This window comes from Alosa alosa, chromosome 21 (genome assembly GCF_017589495.1).
Source record: "Alosa alosa isolate M-15738 ecotype Scorff River chromosome 21, AALO_Geno_1.1, whole genome shotgun sequence".
NCBI lineage: Eukaryota > Metazoa > Chordata > Actinopteri > Clupeiformes > Clupeidae > Alosa > Alosa alosa.
Window position 1 is genome coordinate 3,836,616 of NC_063209.1, and position 23,630 is coordinate 3,860,245.

At 41.3% G+C, this 23,630-nt stretch overlaps 2 protein-coding genes across 17 annotated transcripts in view; one reads left to right on the top strand and one right to left on the bottom strand.

Annotated features, from left to right (window-relative positions):
- Window positions 1-673: 673 nt before the first annotated feature.
- adgrg4a (adhesion G protein-coupled receptor G4a) lies at window positions 674-16,130 on the bottom strand. Of its 6 annotated transcripts, none has more exons than XM_048230648.1 (27): window positions 16,024-16,130; window positions 15,739-15,815; window positions 14,692-15,321; window positions 14,119-14,207; window positions 13,956-14,014; window positions 13,742-13,778; window positions 13,396-13,433; window positions 13,131-13,279; window positions 12,870-12,944; window positions 11,568-11,651; window positions 11,305-11,390; window positions 11,147-11,214; window positions 10,882-11,054; window positions 10,177-10,306; window positions 6,089-6,198; window positions 5,474-5,678; window positions 5,113-5,278; window positions 4,266-4,418; window positions 4,023-4,142; window positions 3,768-3,813; window positions 3,511-3,611; window positions 3,213-3,334; window positions 2,834-3,102; window positions 2,511-2,616; window positions 2,120-2,403; window positions 1,842-1,943; window positions 674-1,706 (listed from the first exon to the last, which is right to left on the bottom strand). In XM_048230648.1, the coding sequence occupies exons 1-27, from the start codon at window positions 16,026-16,028 to the stop codon at window positions 1,573-1,575; spliced, it is 3,618 nt and encodes a 1,205-aa protein (XP_048086605.1). In that variant the 5' UTR covers window positions 16,029-16,130; the 3' UTR covers window positions 674-1,572. The 6 variants fall into 6 exon arrangements, with proteins under 6 accessions (XP_048086605.1, XP_048086608.1, XP_048086606.1 ...); XM_048230651.1 differs by having other exon boundaries at window positions 11,568-11,615; window positions 13,736-13,778; XM_048230649.1 differs by having other exon boundaries at window positions 10,882-11,027; window positions 13,736-13,778.
- Window positions 16,131-19,050: 2,920 nt separating this feature from the next.
- The window catches only part of map7d3 (MAP7 domain containing 3), a 30,709-nt gene continuing 26,129 nt past the window's right edge, over window positions 19,051-23,630 (top strand). For 3 of the 11 annotated variants that reach the window (XM_048231285.1, XM_048231282.1, XM_048231281.1), the window contains exon 1: window positions 19,053-19,169. In XM_048231285.1, coding sequence (XP_048087242.1) covers window positions 19,085-19,169 — 85 coding nt within the window. In that variant the 5' untranslated portion in view covers window positions 19,053-19,084. Of the gene's footprint in view, window positions 19,170-23,630 lie in introns of all 11 variants that reach the window. The other 8 variants (XM_048231278.1, XM_048231280.1, XM_048231279.1 and 5 more) reach the window with 6 other exon arrangements.

Sequence of the window (23,630 nt, forward strand, 5' to 3'; positions counted from 1 at the left end):
GTAAACTAACCACTGACTGACCAGCCCTTTGAGCTGCTCTCAAAAAACCCAAATCCATAAGAAGCAATGTAGATCTATCTACAAAACATGTGCAATGCCAACTTTTCATCTTCAGCTGCTTCCTACGCCCCTTATGATATTATGTGTGTTATATAACCTATACATAATGAAGAGAATAAAGCTTTATGGCACAAAGGTCTGTGATGAGCCACTATGACTTAACTTGTTCAGCCTGTTCCAAATCCAGACGATAACAGATGTGCTCTTGCTGAACAGCCTTTCCTGAATATTTATAATGGCTCACAATTAAATATAATTGCAGTGATCAAGATTAGATTTGAGGTTCCGTAAACCATATTATCAGTCTACAGCTTTTTAATCAACTTTATTTGCTGTATCACTTTGCCCTCTGTCTACAGTTGGAGATTATATTGCGATGATATTAATTTCTGCTGCCCATGGGTGCTAGGTGCAACAGGCTGTGCCACTAAAAGATTACATGGAATATGATTAGAATTACATCACCACGTTCACATTTTGTAGGTTTTGTAAAAATGCTGTGTATACCTTGAATATATACTCACTCTTTCTGAAAGTATGCAATCCACAGACTTCCTGTCAAAATCTGAAACTCATGTCATATAGAATCCACTTCACCAGCAGTCTATTGATTCTCGCATTTATTTATAAATACATGATGGAACTCTTCTATCTCCACAAGCATGTGTGAAAAATGGGTGACTGAAATTGAATCTAAGTAATGTGGAGATTGTTCTCAGTCTTGGCCATGAAATCTGAATGAATAAATCAGATGATTTTTACACATTACCAGAGGAGAACAGAAGGGAGAGAGAATAATAATCAGAATAATAACATTTACATTAAGGACACTTCTGACATGTTGATACAGTTCATTGCTGTAATGCAAAACCTTTTTCATACAGATTGAATGACACATACAGTAATGACATATACATGTATGGACATATATTGACAGCAACAATATTGCACCTCAGTACATGTAATGTGTACCAGTATAAAGCTGGAGTAGGTTGGACTAAAATGAGTACCAGTCTGGGTTGCTGGTCCATCTTCTGAAACTGTCTGCCCACCACACATCTGCTGAGGCATGACCTGATGGGACATGACATGCTGCGATGGGACATTAGGGAGCCTGATATGCCACTGAGCTGGGGGGGGGGAAGGTCATTCTCAGACTGGGGAACCCAAAAGGGCATCTGTGGACCTGATCACTAACTTCCTCATTCAGCACTGCTTTGATCCACAGGCACCATTATACTCTGCACGGCGGTTTTATTTACAGTTCTAATATAAACTGATATTATGGCTATACTCTGACATACACTGATAGGCATTGATGCCTATAGTAGCTAATGAGAAACTGCTCAACACAATGCTCAAAGTTAAGTTCACAGACATCAACAGTGACATTACTTTACTTGAAGATGCTCTTTGATTCAGACATTTTCACATCAACTAGACAAGTCACTTAAAAACACCATTTCAAGTACATCTACCAAAACACATGGCTGGGAGGAGGGGTTTGTCAGGTCAGGCAATCATTTGATTGACACTTGAAATGGAGGTGTCCGAGATCTTCCTCATGGAGCTGGTGTCCTCTGATTTGACCGATGGAGAACGCACCTGCCTCCCACGGCCCTCACCTGTCACGGAGCGGCTCCAGTCTGAAAGGAAGATCATTTTATTGGAGATATTATCAAAATAGCTGACCAGATTTGTTTTGCAATTGTGTGTAAGCGTCTCAGTTATCATACTGTGCCAACACCCTCCTGCTCCAGATTCAGACAACGCTCCCTTACCAGAGTAGTCTTTTGGTCTGAGGGGCCCGCAGCATAAGTGGATCCTCCACTGTTTCTGAACATTCTCCTTCATCAGACAGTGGAAGATGAATATGAAGAAGCCTGTTGAAAAGTCACATCTAGTCAACGCATTATTAACCTCATTAGAACAGTCCTGGGATCAGTTTGATCGGGGTAAAGGCTTTATTTTTCCTGCACTTTCACGCACTTCCTGTCTACAAACAGTGTCTGCCAGTACACATGAAAATTCTCTCCCCAAAAAAGTCAGGATGTCCTACCCTGGAGGGTGTTAAGGATGGCGAATAGGTATGTGAAGACAATGGCGGCCATCCCCCAGCTGAAGAAGGGCAGGATCCAGGTGAGGCCCAGGAGGAAGGTGAGGCTAGCGACGACGCGCAGGTCATGCGCCAGCCCGCTGGTGCTGCTGCTGCTGATCTTGTTGGCCTGCATCCTACGGATCTGGATCAGAACCACTCCGAACACGGACATGTTGCACAGCAGGACCAGGATGATGAAGCCCATGACAGAGACATAGAACGCGTTGTCATTCTGCACCCAGCAGCTGGTGGAAGACATTATGTCATGTCACATATCCTGACTGATTCATGAAGGTCTTCTCTTCGTACTACTGAAAGGAATGATCTGTCCTATCTTAATTGTCTTACTTACAATGGTGACGTGTCTTGGAGGGGGTTTTGGGAATCTTCATCCCATTCACTGCCATATATATCCTTGTCTATAGCCAGAATCAGAATAATAATCGTAGCAGGTAATCCTGCACACATAAAGCCAACAAAATAGTTTGAAATAGTTCATTGTATTTCAAATTCAAACCTTCTCAAAATAGATATCAAAATATCTATTAAAAAACTCACAACAGTCGGCCCACACTATGTTTCACAATTGCAGAAGTACTCTAAATACTACTTTAAATGAGTTACAATCCCATATGTTAAAATTCATCTATACAGTATTAATCTTTTCATTCTTACCCCATCCAAAAGCACAGAGCTTGAGGATGTATGAGGGCACATAGACGTTGAAGACTTTCACCAGGGCAAAGTACATGTGGAGGGCTTCTAACCCCATCCACGTGAAGGACGCCAAGACAAAGAAGTGCTGGATGGCCGCCACTCCCACACAGAGACCTCTGCTGTCAAACGAGGCCAGCCAGGAGTTCACCAGGAAGACCAGGTTCAGGCCCAGCAGAGCTACGCACAGGTTGATCAGAATCTTGGATGGGTAATCCTGACGCAGTTTCCTACGGCAGCAGATTGGGATTAGAGATCAGGTTTTTCAGAACACAACGTTTTTTGCCAGACTGGTCTGATCAGGACTGGACGGGTCAGTCCATGTGGAGGAGTCACTCACTCAAAGGCCAAGTAGGTCAGCAGGGTCACACCCAGGAAGACGGAGGACAGGCCACAGCCTACAAATGAGAGGATGACCAGGATCTGCTCATCTAACTCACTGATCGGAGCCTTGGATACATCCTGTGAGAAAGACATGAATGTGTATGGAGCAGTATGTACTGTACACATGGTGGTTCAGTGAAGACTCTCCAGGAAATCACTCTTTGTGAGGCCCGGTGTGTGTGCTCATGGTGGGCAGTAGGGGGATGTGGGAGATGAACATGTGCGAGAGGAGGCCGAGTGCCAGTGGAGCTCACCAGCAACACTCCAAAGTGGGTGAGATGGTTACATTGACAGGTGGTCTGGAAGTCATCGGTGTTCCACATCACACACCCCTGGCTCTCCCAGCCTCCACCACCTATGTAAACACCACACCAGAGGTTAGCAAGCATCGCCAACATGCGTATGCAACGTGTATGGCACGGTATGTATTTTCCAGACAGTCATAAATCCAAATATGGTTCTGTGGGTAAATATTAGTTCTAAAAAGGAACAATCAATAGAGAACATATACCACTCTTGCTGACGTCCCAGTAGACACACATCCGCTGGTCTTGAGCCTGTTACAGAAGTGGAGAAGGTGATGGGGTTCCTCATTCCTCACAGAAACATATGCACAATCCTGATGGCTTTTTTATTATGTGGAAGTTCATAAAAACATGTAATTGTGTGTGTGAGTTTATGTGTGTGTAAGACTGATCATTACAACAAGCAGTTATGATAACTAAAATTGTTCTGATGTCCCTAGTTTTGATACTGACTCACATACCTGTACCCTGTTAAGATGACGAAGAGTGATGATGGTAGGTTGGTGAAGGTTACTGACATTAATGTTGGTGACACTGGCTGACACCACATATGTGTTTAGTGTCATATTATCATGAGGATTCTGCCAATGAAAAAAATCAAAATTTTTATTCAAATAAACTAAATGGGACTTTTCACTGTATAACTCATTCACAAAGACATTCAAAACACTACTAATTGAAAACTGTGAGAACAAATTCCACACCTTGAATAGGCCACCAGAGTCAAAGAACTGAAACTGGATGCGGGGCCTGACGGTGTTGTTCTGAGGGAAGAAGTTTTCCAGGACAGAGGGCAAGGAGATGGACGCCACGGCCCCTGTGAAAGGCTTCTCCACAAACGTCTCGTTCACAAAAATCTACAACAGACAAGAGAGGCCAATCATCATCTGTGCAAACTTCCTGATGCAGATAACCACAAAGGTGGCTTGTTTAGAAACATTTGAAAGGATATAGTATATTTATTTGTCCACTGAACTAACAGTCCATTTTCATGGGATGTTCCGACCCAAACATTAATAGTGCATAGCCAGGATGGTTTGTAGGTATGACAACTGTTTGAAGTTTATCCGTCCCTTACATTAACATGTCCTATCGAAATGAATTTGAATATGATAGCAAAAGTACAGTAGTTGCTTATAAAGGCATACAAAAAGTGTCATAGTGTCGTGGTGAGTGGTGAGTTCTAAAAGTGTAGCTGAAGTTCAAAATGTTCCTAGTAGCTTGTAATCCTGTAACTAGTGTATGAACATCTATGGACAGTTATAAGTTCATGCACCTTCAGAGTTCACACTGAGGTCAAACTGAATAGCCATATAGAGTCAGTGGGCTAGTGTACTAGCTTTATTGATGTGCCCCCAGCAGGTTAACTCTTTATGAAGGCAAGGGTCATTCAGAGGGATGTTTACACAGCACCACACTGCCTTTGAGGATGCCCTCCAAATTCAAGCTGTAGCTCATTAATCTGGAGGTGAATCATGTGGCTTTGTGGTCATTCTGCAGGTGTGAAATATACCACACCTTCAGCCAACACTACGGATTGATTCCTCTCACCTGTGGGGAATTGTCACTCGTGAACGAAGATACGCCAAATGTCAGGCCCCGGAACTGGCTAGAGTTAACGTTGACAAGCTGCAAGGCCATCGATGGGACGGTCATGTTGTGAGTCTCCCCGTTAAAGTCCATCTGATCTCCAACACTTTCTATGACTCCAAGGATTCTGCCAGAAGCCAACAGAGATTTCCAGTTGAGGTAAGGAACAGAATATAGACAGCAATGGCAGAACAATATGCAGAAACCTATATTGAAAGCAGAACTAGCTTTCACTGCACTTTTACTGAATTCTCAATTTGACATTTAATCATCTGGATCAATAACTGTGGGTTAGTACAGTCACACAGTCATGCAGCCTCACTTGTTGGTAAAAGAAACCAGATCGGCTTTGCAATGAAGTATGTCTGAGAGGATTTCCATGATATTCTCTCCCATATTTGGTGAGATTGGGCTGATGGCTACCACATCCTCCAGTTTGTTCAGCACAGTGTCCAGCTCAGAATGACTGAGGTTTGTTTGGTTACTGACCAGACTACCGATCAAGTCCACTACCTCACCGGAATTATCTAAGGAAAACAGGACCAAACGATTATGAAAATGAATACACATAAAAGCCTGATGATGATATGCTTTTTGGTGCACTGAAAAAATTTTAGTAAAATTTTTAGTAATGCTTCTAGCCCTATAACTGAAGACGAATAATATGTAGTGTTCATAATATTACTGTGCACTTTTTAGCGATTTGTTTACATGTTTAGACCTTCTAAATTGGTAATAACTGCATAGATCCACTACAAAGTATCAAAATACACAGAAGACACAGGAGCAATTCCCATTATCCCTCAGGCATCTGCAGTATTGGTCTTAAAACATTTAACATTTTACAATGAAAAACACTGATTGAATCTGAACTTTTTTTCAAATCCAAGAACTTGTATTAGCCAGAGGCAAGTATGAACACATGCCCTATTCTTACTTGCTGTGACATTGACCTTATCCAAGTCAGCGATGCCGTCCACAATCCTTTCGCATGAGCTCAGATCTGGAGGTTCCCACATGGCTATATCAGTCATGCCATCCAGTTTACTGAGGGAATATCAAGTATTGAATTCTTAGTATTTACTCATTGTTTTATCTCAGACCAAATATTTATTCAGACTCATAAAGGATACAATTCCATAAGGTTTGGTTTTAAGATATTTTTTTAACTTACATCATGCTTTTGAGTTGAACTAGACAAGACATGGACTGTGAATGATGTGCACCTTTGTCTGTGGATCATCATTCGAGGGAACAAGCTGTTCTGCAGGTAAATGCCGTGTGTTACCCAAGTACACTCACATTTGCCCGGCTGCATTTACAGCCTCTGGGCCCAATGTTCCAGAGCTGAGTTTGAACAATGCCATTATTACTTGGGCAGTTATTGTCAGCACACAGACCAATAAACTATGTGGCCCTACTCATTTAATTAGAACATTATTGCATGGTTATCATTAAAGGTGCAGTCAGCGATTGTAAGCGATTTTTAAGCCCCTAATATTTTTTTTACATTCAGCAAACATCTCCTCACCACCCGCTAGCTGCTCATCTCATGGGTACACTGTAAAAAAATGGTCTCTGTAGACAGCCCGGAAACTGGAAACAAAGTGAGGGCAGCCTGTCCCCCAAACTAAACTAAAACCCTCTGTGGAGTTTCTCTCCACTGGCACGGAAGGGAAGGGGTGAGATACCTCTCTGGTGTGTTTTGTTTGGTCTAATGATTTAAATAAAAAATATTTTTTTTATAGAGGGTAGCAGTACATTTTTCCATATAGTAACAATGTTTAATTGTGGAGAGTGCTGTAAAATCCATATTTTCTTCTTATTTATTTCATTATGAATCTTTTTGAAACAAACTAAATGAAGCCTATCTTAGTTATGCTCTGATACATCTAGATACAGTCCTAATGCTATAAAGTGATACAATATCTTATTTGGGTGGTGGTAGGGTAGTGGTTAAGGAACTCGGCTACCATGTAGTAGCCAGAAAAGTTGTGGGTTCAATTCCTGGCTTCCACCATTGTACCCTTGAGCAAGGCACTTCACCCTGAGTTGCTATATAATACATATGTACTGTAAGTCCCTGTGGATAAAAACGTCTGCTGAATAGATGTTGTGTATAGTCTTAGTTCAGTCCCTCTTTGCTGAAGTGATGACTCACACTCAAAGAACCCTAAAGTGTGCAAATCCATTCCGCACACACACACGAGACAGATATGCTTCACACATCTGCCATACCATACCATCCTGCCTCATCCATATCTAGGGTCCCACACACAGGGTCAACATGATCTAGGGGTCCCTTGTAGGTTTCATACTGTAGGCACACACTGGGCATGGCTTGGATGCCCCATCCCACTTTTTACACTATTTACAGTGACAGGAGAGAACGGTCACCCCATTTACCCTTGAACTTTGGCCTCTAATGTAATAAACCTAAACCTTTATTTTTCACAAATAAATAGTACAGGTTATAAGTTATAGGTTTTGTGTTAAATTAGAAACAAATTAAATTAATTAATTGTTACCATATGGCAACACCATGCAACAGATGATTAATATGTTCCATGAATGTTTTCCATTCAGCTAAACTAGTGTAAATTCATAAAGCTATAGGTTGGTATATTAACAGAGAGATACTGTGTGCCGTGTCCTGTAATAAAAGGTGTGCACAGTGACTCAGAAGAGGCTTGCTTACGAAGGAGAATGTTGATACAGCACTCACAGTGGAAACAGGTGTCATGGTAATTCTTTGTAAATAGAACACTTCATATATGCCATGAGCACACAGGTTTCATCCGGAGAACCATGTATATATGGAAATAAAATGTAAACTTTGTGGATAAGGTTAATGATGCATAGTGCATTGTTTAACAGTTTTCAACACTTAATTAGATCATACTGTATCTTCTCAACAGTATGGAGTGAAGTGGATTATAGCAGAATTATAGAAGAACTTCTGCTATCACCCTTATATTACTATGTTTACATTTTTCTCTTATATTGTCCATATTTAATGCTGGTCTCTAGACTTTAACCCTGCACTGTTGCACTGGACTCATTTGCACTACCACCATGACACACACCTCATAGAGCACCTTACCACTGCATACTGAATCACAGGGTCAGTCCCTGCCCTGTCACTGCAAGCGACTCATGTTTATACATCCCTTAGTACATTCATGTGGATATTTGATTTCATGTCTTTATACTGTCCATATGAGTCATGTGGATTTGTTATTTTATCATTCTGTGTATGTGTATTTTGTGTGTGATGTCTACTTGAATTTCCCCTTGGGGATCAATAAAGTATCTATATCTATCTATCTGTCCATCTATCTGTCCGTCTATCTCTATCTATCTATCTATCTATCTATCTATTTATCTATCTATCTATCTATCTATCTATCTATCAGGAGGGACTATTCTTGATAGCTACTGAAATGCACAGGCTCAGTGAAGATACACACAGTATATATTATCATTAAAGCTGCAGTTGGCAAGATTTTTTTGATCATATTCACTGAAACCGACACTCCGACAGAACAACCGTCCCTGCCCTGTCACTGCAAGCGACTCATGTTTATACATCCCTTAGTACATTCATGTGGATATTTGATTTAATGTCTTTATACTGTCCATATGAGTCATGTGGCTTTGTTATTTTATCATTCTGTGTATGTGTATTTTGTGTGTGATGTCTACTTGAATTTCCCCTTGGGGATCAATAAAGTATCTATATCTATCTATCTGTCCATCTATCTATCTATCTATCTATCAGGAGGGACTATTCTTGATAGCTACTGAAATGCACAGGCTCAGTGAAGATACACACAGTATATATTATCATTAAAGCTGCAGTTGGCAAGATTTTTTTGATCATATTCGCTGAAACCGACACTCTGACAGAACAACATCAATCAGCCAGTTTTAGAAAAAAAAAACCTTCTACCTCCACCTAGAGCCTGTTATTTGTTTTGCAAAAATCCACAGCTCCCGGTTCTTCTGGTCCAATCAGAGCAGAGCTGTGTGAGATCTGACTGTCAATCACAGTCTGGTGCAGTCTGGTGCGCACTGACGAGCACAAACTCGATGAGAGGGTGCTCGGTGGTAGTGGGGGAGGGGCATGAGAGTTGTAAACCTTCAAAATTTTGGCTAAGTCCCCTCAATCTGTCAGACTTTCCAACTGCAGCTTTAAAAAGAATGTGTGAAAATATAGCCTTCAAATACAGAGTGATTAGTAATAATGCCGTGCAAATGCAGATATCTACTAGCCTGGGTTTTCCCATGCTGCCTTACGCGCGCAATTTTATTCACGCTGCTAAGCAGTCTGGATTCCATTGACTTCGTTTTCACCTCAACGAAGGAGCCAATCACAGAATGGAGGGGGGACAGCAAGACGATGATGACACACCGAAGCGGTTATGAGCTATGTACAGACACATTTGATAGACATTCGTAGCGCCCAATAAACGGCTCTTGGCATTCATAAACCACGTTTCAAATACAAGAAAATGAATGTGTAGTTCCCAGACCCCATCTCAATGAGATGAGGTTTGGCGTTAGCCAGGCTAGATATCTACAGTTTGGTTAGAGATTTCATAATGAATTTACCAATTTCCTGACTGGGAGAAGCCAAACAAGGGCAAGTGAGTCACCAACATTATCTTATCTGTGTGTCATAGGCAGCTATCTGACAACTTCCCTTATGAAGTGAGGGGCAAGGTGCAAATAAACGAATTCATACTAAAACAGACTCCAGTCCAGATGCAAACTATTCCTGCCCTTTCTGAGACCTAGGCCACAATCTGCAATTTGCTCTGCTTTCAAAATAGTTTGCAAGGAGGGAGAATATTTACCCTTTCCACATTCAATCCAGTTCAATTCTCATCATTCTACCTGATTTGATAATATCTATACTATATTATAACTATATTGTAGTCACTGCCTGCTACAAACACTATGAAGATTTCATTCATTTGCACATATCACAAACCCCTTTCCCCACCCCTGTGTGTCCCTTACCAGAACCTGGTAGCTTTTTCTAGTTGGTTCTTCTCACAGAGGACGATGGCCGTTTCCTGAGGTTCCGTCTTGGGCCAGGGAAACAGGCCCTGCAGGGTGTGCTGGTCATGGTCAGGGCAGGAGCCTGGGGCTGCAGGGGCAAGCACAGCAGGAAGGTCACATAATGAGAGCCGTGTCAGGGCCAGAGAAGGGATTGGGCGGAGACAGTATGGTGAAGTGTCTGTTCTGCCTCTGTTTGGCTAGTGCTTGGTGATGGTGGTCTGTTCTGCCTCTGTTTGGCTAGTGCTTGGTGATGGTGGTCTGTTCTGCCTCTGTTTGGCTAGTGTTTGGTCTGTGTTAGTCAATGTTGAGGTGTGTGGATGTGAGGTGTGGAGGGAGCACCAAAGGAGCCACTCCTGAACAGATGAACCATCCAGTAGGTTCTAATTTTGCCCTTGGAGTTTAACTTCAAAGACATTTGTGGTCTTGATATTTGATGCTAAAATTGCTTTTGGGGGTCTTCAGAGATTCCACTACAAATTCCGTACAGAGGTCCAGATGTTCTATCTAGACACATATTCTAGCCTAAATCTGTCTATTCAGCCATCTGGTCCACAACAAATTTGCAGGTTAGCTGGCCAGTGTAACAACTTTGGGCTACATCAGAGCAAACAACTGTGGGAGAGTATGATGCAGTTTTGACTTTCCTTCACATCTCTAACATACCTATGTGTGAGACGTTGATGTGGCCAGGTAGGACTTCAATAAACTCAGATCCAGTGGTGTATGGTTTTGTGAGAAGGCTAACGATGAGCTTCTTAGTCTCTGTCACATTAAGAGATTGTGCCTGCACATGGAATGTGCAGGTGTATCTGTGAAGGATTAAGAATTTCTCCGATCTGTTACAAAAAAATATGGTGATAATAGACATGTCAGCTTTATTCACTGAGGTGTGTAAACTTTGGTCAGTATATGGTAAATGATCACTTACATAGGCAACTCTGGCGTCATCACAAAGTTTAATACCGTCATGTGATTTGGATTCAATGTAACATTTAGCTGAAACCCAAATAACCAATCAGTGAACATTTTTGATCAGTATATTATTACATATTCTATTTATGGTAAGTTTGCAGTTGGTTCCCTCACCCAGTTTTGAATGGAGTTCTCTGGGTTGGTGGGTGTGATGTTGATGCTTGCGTTCAATATCACTCTGTAAAATGTGTCCTGGAAAACTTGAGAAATATATTATATCAAATTATTATTCCCATTAACTTTTTTTTACATTTTTTCATATTTCACATTTTTTTCAAATAAATATGATATTCAGTTGATCAGTTGAATATTTCACCCATTATTTTGATGAGGTAGCCTAATTAAAACACCATGTTGCGTGCTGAAGGATCACTTACACCCATCTGTGTAGTCAGGGTTACATAGATCAGGAATTTCCTTTGCAACTGAGGAGAGCACAGAGGTGCATGATGGCAGCTGAACTAGTAAAGAAAAGCCAGAGGCTTTAAGAGCACTCACCACACAACCACATTACATATTCAGAATAGATTGCATCTTAAAAACCTTACATAACTTTTATACATGTAAATATTTACATGTCTGTGGCCTTTATAATATGCAGTTTTTCAACATGATTCAGTTTATTGTTTGTCGATCACAATGACAGAGGTGCCCTCAAGCATCGAAAGCATTTTAACTTCAATGATATCTCCACAATGTTAGGTGGTGGTCATGGTTTCAGAGTGCATTGTACTAACATTATGTCTCCTGATGGATTTTAAATGTTTGTCCTCATCATTAGCTGATTATCACTCATGGGAGTCTGAAGTTCCATAAGCCTCTCTTGCTATTCCTGACTAAAAAAAAAAAAAAAAAAAACAGTGATTAATTCAGGCCTTTTTTCTTTGATTTACAGGTCTGAACCTTACCCCCCAAACTGACAGTGGAATCTGCCTTTCTTTATGGTGGAAAAGTATATAACATTACTTTAGTAAAAAAAAACTGTCAATTAATAATTTTGTTGAACTGATTTATTTCACTGCATTTTCAAGATTATCTTTATTAGGCCGTAAATTAAAAGCTGTTATCAGAAGGTAATCAGACTTTCCAGTAAGTAGGCTAAATAAATAACTTTAGTTTGTACAAGCAAAGCTTTTTTTAAAAGTGAACCAGTGGATTTGTTGAGTGAAATAATCCAGTTGTCTCTTCAGTCAACCCAGCCGCTGGTTAAACATGTAACCCAACAGGCTGGGTTAAAAATATAAACCAAACACTATCAGAGAATGATCATTATGTAAATGTAATTAAACAATGTTTCAATTTCAACCCATATGCTGGGTTAAATAAACAACCCATTATTCTGGGTTGAGATAACCCATTGTTGTGTTGATCCCGTTACTTAGCATAGTGGATATAAAAGATGCAAAGAAAAATTCCCACCTCGGAACACGGTTACAAAAACTATTGGTTACAGTCTCCTAAACTGCCGGCGTCGTGTACATGCAAGTTGTAACCGATAACAAAAATTCACCGGTTTAAAAAAAAAAACAGCATCGTGTAGACGGCCCCTTAATGCAACATTGAGACATTGTTTTTTTCATGGACCCAGAGCGCCTACTCAACTGAGGTAGGATTTCCATTTGTCATTTCCATGTTCTCTGAATATGTAGCATTTTATTTGAATAGGGCTGGACACTTACCTGTGGTAGAGGCAGTAGACAGAGCTGGGGGACCAGTGGTGTGTAGAGGACTTTCAGTATTATTGGACAATTCCTCTAGATAGACAAGTAAAGAAAACGAACACTCAGCTATAAAACTACCAGCCAACTATTCAAGGTCTATGGTTACGCTGGAAACTATCATTGAAGGCCAGGACTAATGTGTGAGCACTCCAATCTAAAGGTTGCTTTCAGTCTACATTAGAAACTGATGTCAGCCTTAAATATAAGCTTTAAGCTTACCAACAGAAATAACAGTTAAGGACCCAGGAATGGCCTTCACAACCCCATCGGCATGGTGATATGGAGGTGAGAGACACCTCTGGATCTCCTCTTGGACTGCCCACACATCTTTCTTAGGTGTGACCTCCACATGGACCAAGCAGTCATACCTACACATGAACAAAGCTGGAATATAGCTTCCATAATATATACACCATTTCATCACAACAGTACACATTGGGTTTGTGTTTGAAAACAGATTTTTTTTTGTCTTTTGAAATTGAACCTTTGTGCAGTGGTTCCATTGGATGATACTCTGCTTCCCTGCAGAAAAAATAAATAAATACATGTTTCAGAGGTAATAATAGTCGCAAGTCATTTGCAAAGGCTTTGCTTTCCCATGTAAACAAATGAAAGCAGAACAATTTGCATGCCCCATATTCTCTGATATTATGATATACATAAAGCTTTTCTTTTTTTTTCTTTTTTAACAGTGTTCACATTTGCTGTTGACTGCTGGTCATCTTTGATCATTTCCCTTATCATGCTGTGTGAGTGACTTAATGCTATCAAGGTAACATTGTTTTTATTCGTTGTGGAATATGAAATGGAAGCTCAATAATAACCTGCACCTCCAGTTGTTCTCCAAGTTCCAAGTCCAGTTGTTGCCTATTTGAAACACAAATAAGGTCAAAAGATATAACTTGTGATCTACAAAAGATATAATTACTGGTTTGGCATTACATGGGATGTGTGTAATAAATATACATGTGTGCCTCTATATTTCATTATAAATTGGTATGAACAGCAATATGACCATGAATGAAAATTGTATGCTTTCAGTACCGTGAAGATGAGATGAATATGCCATGAACTGAGATGTTAGAGTGGAATGTATCCTTAAACTGCATCAAGGAGTCAATACATACACAACCATGAATTAATGACAACTGCAAATAATAACCATGACTGATCAAATATTAGATGATGACTTTGTCATCTCACTTACCCAATTCTGCAAAATGATCTTCAGCTTTTCTTTTTCTTGCAGCTTTGATTCGATGGAAACAATCATTGCAATCTCATACTTCTGCCATTCTGAGAGTTTTCATATGTTTCATAATATTAGTTCATTCATAACAATATGTTGGTGTGTTTATTGTTCTCAGGTCATGTATCACACTGGAGAATATGATATAAACAAACACTGAAATAATCACTGAGATTCAAGGCATACTGAGGCATACTGTGAAGCATATTGTGCAGACAACTGTGAAGTTGTTTTGAAACATTGAACATGCTAAAGTGCAGGGACTAATTTAGTGTCCATGTCATTTTCCATAAAAGCCTCTTTTTCTCTCCCTGGATTTTAATGAGGCCAGTCAGTTAACTACAGTTAGATTTGTTTCATTCCATCTGCATGATTCACCAGACTATTAGTTCTGTACTGGTAGCTCTGTGGTATGTTTAGTAGGCTACACATCCATTTTTCTATGGTCTGGAGTAAAATAAATCATATCATATTTAAATGTTATAGGGCTGGTTGACATGGCAACATTTAGTGAAAAAGTTTTTTCTTTACCGCATATGAGGTTGGAGTCCGGCTCAGCCTGGCAGTAGCTGGCAGACTTGCTCCAGTCCCGCTGGCTCCATCTCACCACGTCGCCCTCCACACACCGCAGGGCAGCCAGCTCCGTGCCAGCCAGCACTCGGCTCCACATACGGAAGAGCGTGGCGCTCCCCATCAGCTCCTTCCCTGTCTCGTAGTTCATGACGCCCCCCAGCACGTTGTGCGACACCCCCAGAGTCAGCATGCCGCAGCCAGCCAGTTGAGATCCGTTGATGTGGATTTCTTTCAGGCTGCTGTCATTGAGATACACCTGCAGCTTCTTGGCTGTGGCTGACCAGGTCAGGCAGATGGTGTGCCACTGGTGAAGTGCAAGGTCCTCCACCAGGTCCACCGTGTTCTCCTTTCCAAAGAGCCAGACCTTTAGCTGCTTTCTGCTGCCCGTTAGACCCAGCTCCACACTTAGCTTGCCACGCTGCTTGTAGTCAAATGCAGTCCAGTCGGACGTGCCGAGGTCCCGCTGGAAGGTTATGCAAACGCTCAGTTCCTTGAGTTCGGGCACCACACAACGGTCACTCAGCTGCCAGTAGCACGGCTGTCCCATTAAACTCACCTTCCTCCCCCAGTAACTCAGGTTTGGTGAACCTGACAAAAGAATCAGGGGCCTCATTACAGAAAAATATCCTAACTGTCCTTAACTTAGATTGTTAAACATCCTATCTTCCTATTACTGAAGCAATTCCTAAACTCATGGCTGTGTCCTATCTTATCTCAGACCACCTATCTTATCTTAACTTAAGAAATCCTAACTATAACGGTCAATTTGGATTTTTTTTTCAATTGGCAGTCATCTTGTCATGCCTGTATCTATGCTCAGAATGTATACAAGACTGTATTCTATTATTGGAATTAAGTGCAATTACTTCAGGAAAAAAACTAACACACTTTTAATAGACTGATAGAGGAAGGCATAGCAATTATAAATAAAACAGATGTCAAATGCCAGTGTAGACAATAGCCAGATGACAGTATTTTCAGACTTCTTATAAACCTTTCAAGTACCTGAGCACATATGAAGGCTGGTGATCCATAACCAAGTGGTTATGGACATGTGAACCCGTATCGAGTCCATCTTCATTCTAGTAAAATAGTAAAACACAAATGGTCTTATGTTTCCATTTCCTGATAATCTGAATCTGAACAACATACAGTACACATTTTGAGAAACTAGTCTAGTCCAGCAAGCATACTCACTGAACTGAACGTTGTTTTTTTTTTTCTTTTTTGTGTCTAAATTAAGAAAAGACTAATCAAAATCATATAAAGTCATCACTTGTAATCACTTACTGCATTAGGACATCGCTGCTCTCAAAATCCAAATCTTAACTCGTTCTGTGACTAGATAAAATGCGTTCAGTACGTTGAGAACACGTTCAGTATCTTGTGAGACCGACCATGTGTATCCTAACTGTTGCACATTTCTGACTGTGGTTTACCATTTCTTCACGTTATGCTCCACGCCCTCTCACTTTTTCTGCTTTGGGTTACTCATTAAACACCACCAAAGCAGTAAACTCAGAGACACAGCCAAAAGATCCCCGTTCTCCTTCCAATTGAGGGTCACTGAGGGTCCTGTTTATTGTTATTTCCTCTTCTGAACCAGATTTTTTGGTATATTAGATAGATGTAATTCACGTTTTCAATTGATCAATTGATACTTGAATGAATACGTTAATTTTCCTAGAGACGAAAGCTATAGGGCCCTATCATGCACCTGGCACGAGGTGGTGCAAAGCGAGGCGCAAGGCTTATTCTTATCTTACACTCAATAAAGTGAGGAATTTTTCACCATGCGCTCCACTTTATTAAACCTTGCGCCCTGGGGTGTGGCAATTAGCGACATAAGGTGTGGTCTGGCGCATGATCCAAAAATCTCTATCTTACACTCTCTAAAAATAATTACGCCACTGACCAAGAAAGACCTGGTCTATAGCGAAAGGCACAAGCACAGCTGAAGACGCACTGTCACGAGATGTAAGCAGCAACTCTTCTGCTGGATAAATATCCTTAGGATTTTTATTCAATCATTCAAACATTATTGGGGTAAGTTTTGCTTTTTTCAGGCTATGTTTTCGATGGTAACCCCTTGTCAGTCAATAGTGAAAGTAATTAACTGTGTAGGACTGTTTTGTCATTGACTATGAGACCACAGTGAAGTTATTGTTTCAATTTGCCTGTGAGTTCAAATAATAGGCAAGTGCAGATGCATGTAGGCTATACTCTGCTGGTCACAAACAGGTTTTAGTGAAGCAAGGTTTAGTGGAATTCCGGTTCCATATGGTCTCGCGTAAGCAGATTCCTTCAAATGCACTGCTGACAAATACAGATGCACAGTTTGAAGTTGCACTGCTTGCTGTTAAAGAGAATGATGTCATTCTCATTGGTTTAAAGGATGTTACGCCCAAAACACACATGACTGATTAAGAAACATAACAACAACCCTTTTGCGCCAGGCGTCCATCGTTTGATCACAAAATCACGCCATTAAATTAGTGAATATGGACGCCCCACACCATATCATCTTATCACTTGTGCACATCATTAAAGTAGTTTCTCCATATCTTGAACAAATAGCAATGTAACTTTGTAGTTTTGAAATAGAAAATAGTGCTGCCTTGTGCATTGTTCATTAGGAAATACTTACAGAGTAAACTGTCAAATTGACAACAAGACAAAACAGTCTGACTATATTGACATAAACAATGGCGTATGGACTTATAATTTTGATTGCACTGACAATTTCATTGGTATAAATATTTTGCTTTTGAGACATAAACAAAGCATTTTAAGCAAGATGTGTGCTTTTACAGGTGATGCACTAGCACTAACTGTTTTGAGAAATGAACTAAATGCTAATGTTGATTCAAGAAAGGCACCAAAGCGACTGAGAAAAACTGTAACTCAACCACTTTCAATCCAGTGTTTTCACTGCCCCCTAGTGTTAATGTTGAGTTCAGCTCAATAGTAATTGGCTTCCTTGTGACTTCAGCATAGTGTAGCTATGAAGGACTTCCAACATAGACAGCATCAGCCAACAGCAGGCAAGCCATCTAAGAATAATATGTTTAATTTATAATAAATGTTACTTGCCAAGTTGTAATGCAAGTACCACTAATCCATTTGCTACTGATAGTCCCGTTTTATTTCTAATTTGATCTTATTTGACTAAATGGCTGACTTGGATGAACCCATGTTTTTTTTCTAAAATATATTATAGGAGATCTTCAACTCAATGCCTTTACAGTGCAAGATTTTTCAAAGGAAACAACCAGTTTGCCCTTGGATGTGAAGGCAGGCACACTGGAAAAGGAAGCTCCTTCCATTTAGCGCTTTGGAGTCTCAGAGGTATTCTGTGACAAAAAATCATGACATCTCTTTAGTGACACCACCACTGGTGCCCAAGTGAGTGTTAAGTAACATGGGCTCTACTGCATAATTTAGACATGTGTAACTGAACCCAAGTATGTAGCATGCCATGAAAAATGAATGAGAGGCCCTGATGGGCTGAGACCTGGAAGGAATGGTGGTGTTGGGTGGATAGGCCTATAGTGAAGGAATGGTGGTGTTGGGTGGATAGGCCTATAGTGAAGGAATGGTGGTTTTGGGTGGATATAGTGAAGGAATGGTGGTGTTGGGTGGATATAGTGAGAGGAACCAGCACTATGTTGTTGTTGTTGTTGCTGCTGCTGTAGTTGTTTATGAAAGGGAGGGATTAGCACTGCTCCAGTGAAGGTCCTTAGAGCATATTTTTTTCAGTTGTCAGTGTATTTGCAGCTTTAAACAGCTTCAAATCGGTAAGCCAGTTGTAAAATGTGCTCCCCTTCTTGTGTGTGCATGTTTGTTTTTGCAAAAACGGTCAGTATTTTATACTGATTACTAAACTTAAAGTTATTTAAAGTTATGTAAATAATAGTACAATACTGTATTGAGATCAACTGTGAAAACAATGTATAGTGTAATGTATGTAGGCTACTAGGCCTATGTGTATGTAGGCCTATGTATTTAATTGTCTAAGGGATAGGCAACTAGTTATACCCAATTCAAGTAAAACTACTTATATGTAACTCCTCAGGCTGCTACAGGTATTGCAAATAAAATCATATCAACAGGAAATGGTCTCTCAGGCCTACTAACTAGCACATAAAAATAGCATGGTCGCCACAAAATGCATTTGATAGCCTACAATTATTATTTATTATGAACTACCAAAGGACAAAGTAGAACCATTGGACAAAAAATGGGTCAAATCTCCTTTTTGCGACATTTGCTGACAGTAGATGTCGCTCCTGTACACTGACTTTGCCATTGTTTAGCTGTCCACGTCCCCGTGTATTATTGCGCGCCTTGAATGTGTCAGGGGGAAAGGAGGAAAACTTCTGTAAAAAAAATGGCGGAGGGTGCAACGTCTCTGAAAGGGATGCGAGCCCAAATGGGTAAGAAATGTGTTTTTATTGTATAACTGAGATATTTCGAGATGTGTCTGTCACTATGAGTAATGTCTAAAGTTTGTTCCATTGATATTTTGTAGAGTTGCTCCTTTGTTATTTTTCGGACAACTTAGCAATCTTAGCCTTAGCTTAAATTGTGCAGTGGCTAGCTAGCTGACGTTAGTGTTTATTGACTGGCTAGTAATGCTTACCGGCTGGTACATTAAAGTTTTCTTTTGGACGTAGCGTTATGTTAGTAAGCGTAACAGAGTGGTATGTCCTCCGGATGCAGTCTTGTGAAGAGAATCTTTGCAATCTCTTCAAGTCAGTACTAGTGAGTCAAGTTAGCGAAGTTGGACATATCCGTCAAGCTGCTGGCTAACGTTCATGTTAATTGAGGCAGGAATTCTGTTTGAGCTTTGAGGCCGGTTGACACAGTTTTGACTTCAGTGTCTGACTGGCGCCCTGGCTCCACAAGGGATGCTTGTTATTAGTGAAATAGGAAATAGTTTGACGCTCAGGCTGAAATGTCCTGAATAGTATCGAAGTAATACTTCGAGAAAATGTAAATATATTTTACATATTGATATAATTGGTTGACTGTAAACCGATTGATAGGACGTTATGTTAACTGTTGCCCATGCTATTTGTTGAAATAATTTGAGCTAACCTTACATTAGCCAAATGTAATTATATAACGTAATACTTGATCGCCAGTGGGTTATTATTCACGCAATTCAGTAATAACGTTTACTGTCAAGTTAATTTAACAGTTAGCCGGTAAACTATAAACTGGCGCTGGAGTGAAGTTGACAGGGGAATCCTCTCTGGCGTTAGCTATAACGTTAGCTCGGGGACACATTTATGAGCTCTCCAGTTTCCACGTAGCTTGTTGCCATTCTTTGAGGACCATCGAGCGGTCGTCACACTTTCGGTCAGTTGTCAGATCAACACGTCAGTCAGTCTTCAAGCTGATTATTGAACCGGTGTTTTTTTTTTATCTTTGAATACTTGAGTTATCGGCATAACCTACTAGTCTGTCATCGGATCCGTTTGACAGTAAAACGTTCTTGTATGTTTGCCTGTAATTTACTTGGTAGCTAACTTCACTCTGTTGTATCTCCTCGAGACGGATGAAATACTAAATGTCTCGTATCACTGATGTCATGCTGTTGTGTAAGAACCACAATGTATGAAGCGGAAGTCCAGTGAAATAGTTTTACCTCAAGTCACAGCGAGTTCCATTAATAAACTCAACACGTTCGCGGAACATTAGATGGGATGTTTAATTACGATTAGGGTCATACTATGCAGCGTTGTTAGCTCTTGTCTTTAATGTAAGCTCATCCATGCCTTCGTCATACAAACTGTGTAATTCCTCATAGACACCTAACGTTGTATTCTTGATAATCTCTCACGTGCAAGGCTCCTGGATGGAATCAGTATTGCAATAGCAGAGGAACTGCCATGTCATTGATCTCTCCAAGCTACAACGCATTGTCCAAGGCTGGCTTTTTTCTGATGAATCCAGTCATCATAGATACATCTCAGAATTGCTCTAATTAAACAAATTGTTTACCTGCTTGTTTTATTACAATATGCCAAGAACATCATATTATATTCCACAATTTGTATTGTTCCAAACCAGTTATTGTCAGGCTTGTTTGGCAGATTCTATCACCAGCCATCTCAGTTGCAGAAGTGTAGAAATGCCTGTTAGTTCAGGTCATAGTGGTTTTAAAGGCTGCTGTGGACAGAGCATGGTCTGCATCAAATTCCCAGGCCCGAGTAGCCTGTTGGACATGAGACTGACAGCTCCCGTCTTAATGGGCGGCCAAAGCCTCCGCATTTCTGCACGTGTCCACAAAAATGTGAGAGTCCACACATACACTGTAATTTAGAGGTGCCGTCAGACGATTGGGGCCCTAGGCAAACCTCTCTCAGTGCTCTCTATTTTCAGATTATTGTCCAGTGCAGCTCCAGGCATATCAGAGAATAGTCCAGTGTGAGTCCAAAGAAGGAAATGTGTGAGGAATCTGTGAGTATTGAGTAGTATTGAGTATTAGGTCTACCCCCACCCAGTGAGGGATCTTCAGAGGTCTTATGGTGTCAACAGGAAACGGCCAGGGCCACCGCGATTGATGAGGGGAAGATTAACCCTTGTGCTTATTGTCAGATTTGTCCTGGACTGCAATGTAGATCTAATGGCCCTATGCTGTTGGTATGTCCACTGTCATGTTAACATACACCCTCTACACCCTCTGGCAGTGGATTTGTACTACCAGATGCGTCCCATTTATCTTGTAACTTAGTTAGCAGTAACGTTAGTAGTGTTTTCCTTTTGGGAAGGCTACAAATGAAGTGCAAGCCCCTAGTCAGAAAAAAGCTGCCGTTGCTTTTTGACACCAGCATGCTCTGGGGTCCTTGTGAAGAGACCAGAGTGATAAATGGACCAGTGATCCCCCTGAAAGGCTAAGGACTGGGGGAAGACACTAATCAACAGTCATTAGTTCTTGTGAGAGAAGAGCATGACCTGCTGTCTCCGATGACTCGTCATCCCCAGCACTCTGGAAATAGCCTGGGCTTACACGGCCCAGGTGTCCTCGGTAATCCCACACAAGATCTGAATTGTGTGGGTGTGTATGTGTTGGGACGGCAGCTGTGTCTTCTCTGAAGGCCTGCTTTATTAGACAGTGCAGACACGTTGCTCTTCGGCCATCTGCATTACTGCACTTCCTGTGCACCCCCCCTCCTCCCCCCGTGACACACAGCACAGCTCCAGAAGCAGAAGAGACCGGGAGCACAGTGGAGCAGGACCTCCGCAAATCCACTCACTGACTGGACTCTTTCGCCGCTTGGTATTTATGTGAGTGTGTAGCATAGAGTCCCCTTGTGTCTCCCATAACGCTTCTTTTGTGTCTGGTCGGGCTGCTCCGGTGCAGTTTGGACAAGTGCGCCGCTTCATTCTGTCATCTGACCAGCTCAGTAGAGCAGCTGGTTTTGGAGTGAAGAACGGTGCCATTTTTAATCATGGCCATTGCTGAGGCGTTTCTAAACTGTTTTGAATGGTGTCTATATGAAAACATGCTTTGTCAAATTGTTTGATGTGTTGTTGACTTTTCACTGTTGACTGATTCCCTCCCTTATCTGAGTTGGGCAGCAAATATGCTAGATTTTGTACATTTTCTTGGATTTTAATTCTTGGTATCTTGGCTACTACCTCTTGTAGAACATATAGAAAGAATTAAAGAGTACAGCCAACTTTTCTGCCCTGTCTGGTAAACAGTGTTGTGTAAGGTTCCTGTAATGACCTATCCTAGTCTTTGAAGGCGTCCGGGGAGGGTTTTTCTCCCTCCTGAGGAAGGTACTGATCAGTTGATTTGCAGCCTCATGTTGAGGAGGTGTTCTGTGTTGTAGCAGCAGGAGCCACATGACAGGCCATACTAGTTCCAGATGTACCAACATCCTGCTGATACTCTTTTCCCAGGACAAATAGCACACGGGGTGTTGGGCCTTCAGGCCTTTTCTCCAGTGTTGTTGGCTTACTTACAGTATGATCTGAAATGGTAGGCTACTGTGTGGACATTGTCTGGGCTGTTGTGTAACGTGATGAGTGTTGATGTTGTGGATTCAGGTGAATATGTTGGTATCGTAGAATCCCTTTCAATGAGCACTGACTGTCTTAATATCCTATGAAATGGCTCAGTGCTTAAGCTCTGCCTAAATGTTATGCCATCACCTTCTTATCAGGGCTTAGGTGCGACTCTCACGGCCCATCTCCATGGTGCCAACTGTGTGTTTGGTGCCATCACCATCAGCGCTCCCTTGGCAACCGTCTCCGTAGGGACTCGCCACTGAGAGCCCTCCAGCAGTGTCCCCCTGAGGCCTTTGTCAGGGAGAGAGCCCGGCTCTGATTATGAGCCACTTCAATTTGCCTTCCAGTCTCAGCGTAGGTGTAACTAAAATATTCGTTTCATGAACAAATTTAATTTATTCATATGTCTTTTACTTGTTTCGCGCTTCGGGGATATGGAAACAGGGTTGTGTTAAGAGATGCTGGTCAGACTCACGCCACAGTTGCTCATGTTTCATGGTGGGTCAGACTGACACGGATCGGACAAATGTGGCCATTGTGCAGCACTATTGTTTGGCAGCTGTCTATTTGCATGCAGCGTGCTGGAGAGCTTACGCCGCCTGGCCTCAGAGAGTGACTCAGCCCTTTGCATATTCAGTGGGCCCTTGTGTGGCTTCCTCTAGAGAGCTTTTCTGTCTCATACACACACACACACACACACACACTCACACTCACTTCTCCATCCATGTGAACAGGTGATTTTGAAGGCTCAGCCATCAGTGGCGACTGACAAGTGTTTTCATGTTCTGATGCACAATGACTTCTGATTTGAACTGATGGTCCTGTAGTACTCAGTCAGTTCTTGTTAGATGGAGGTTGATCGGCATCCATTA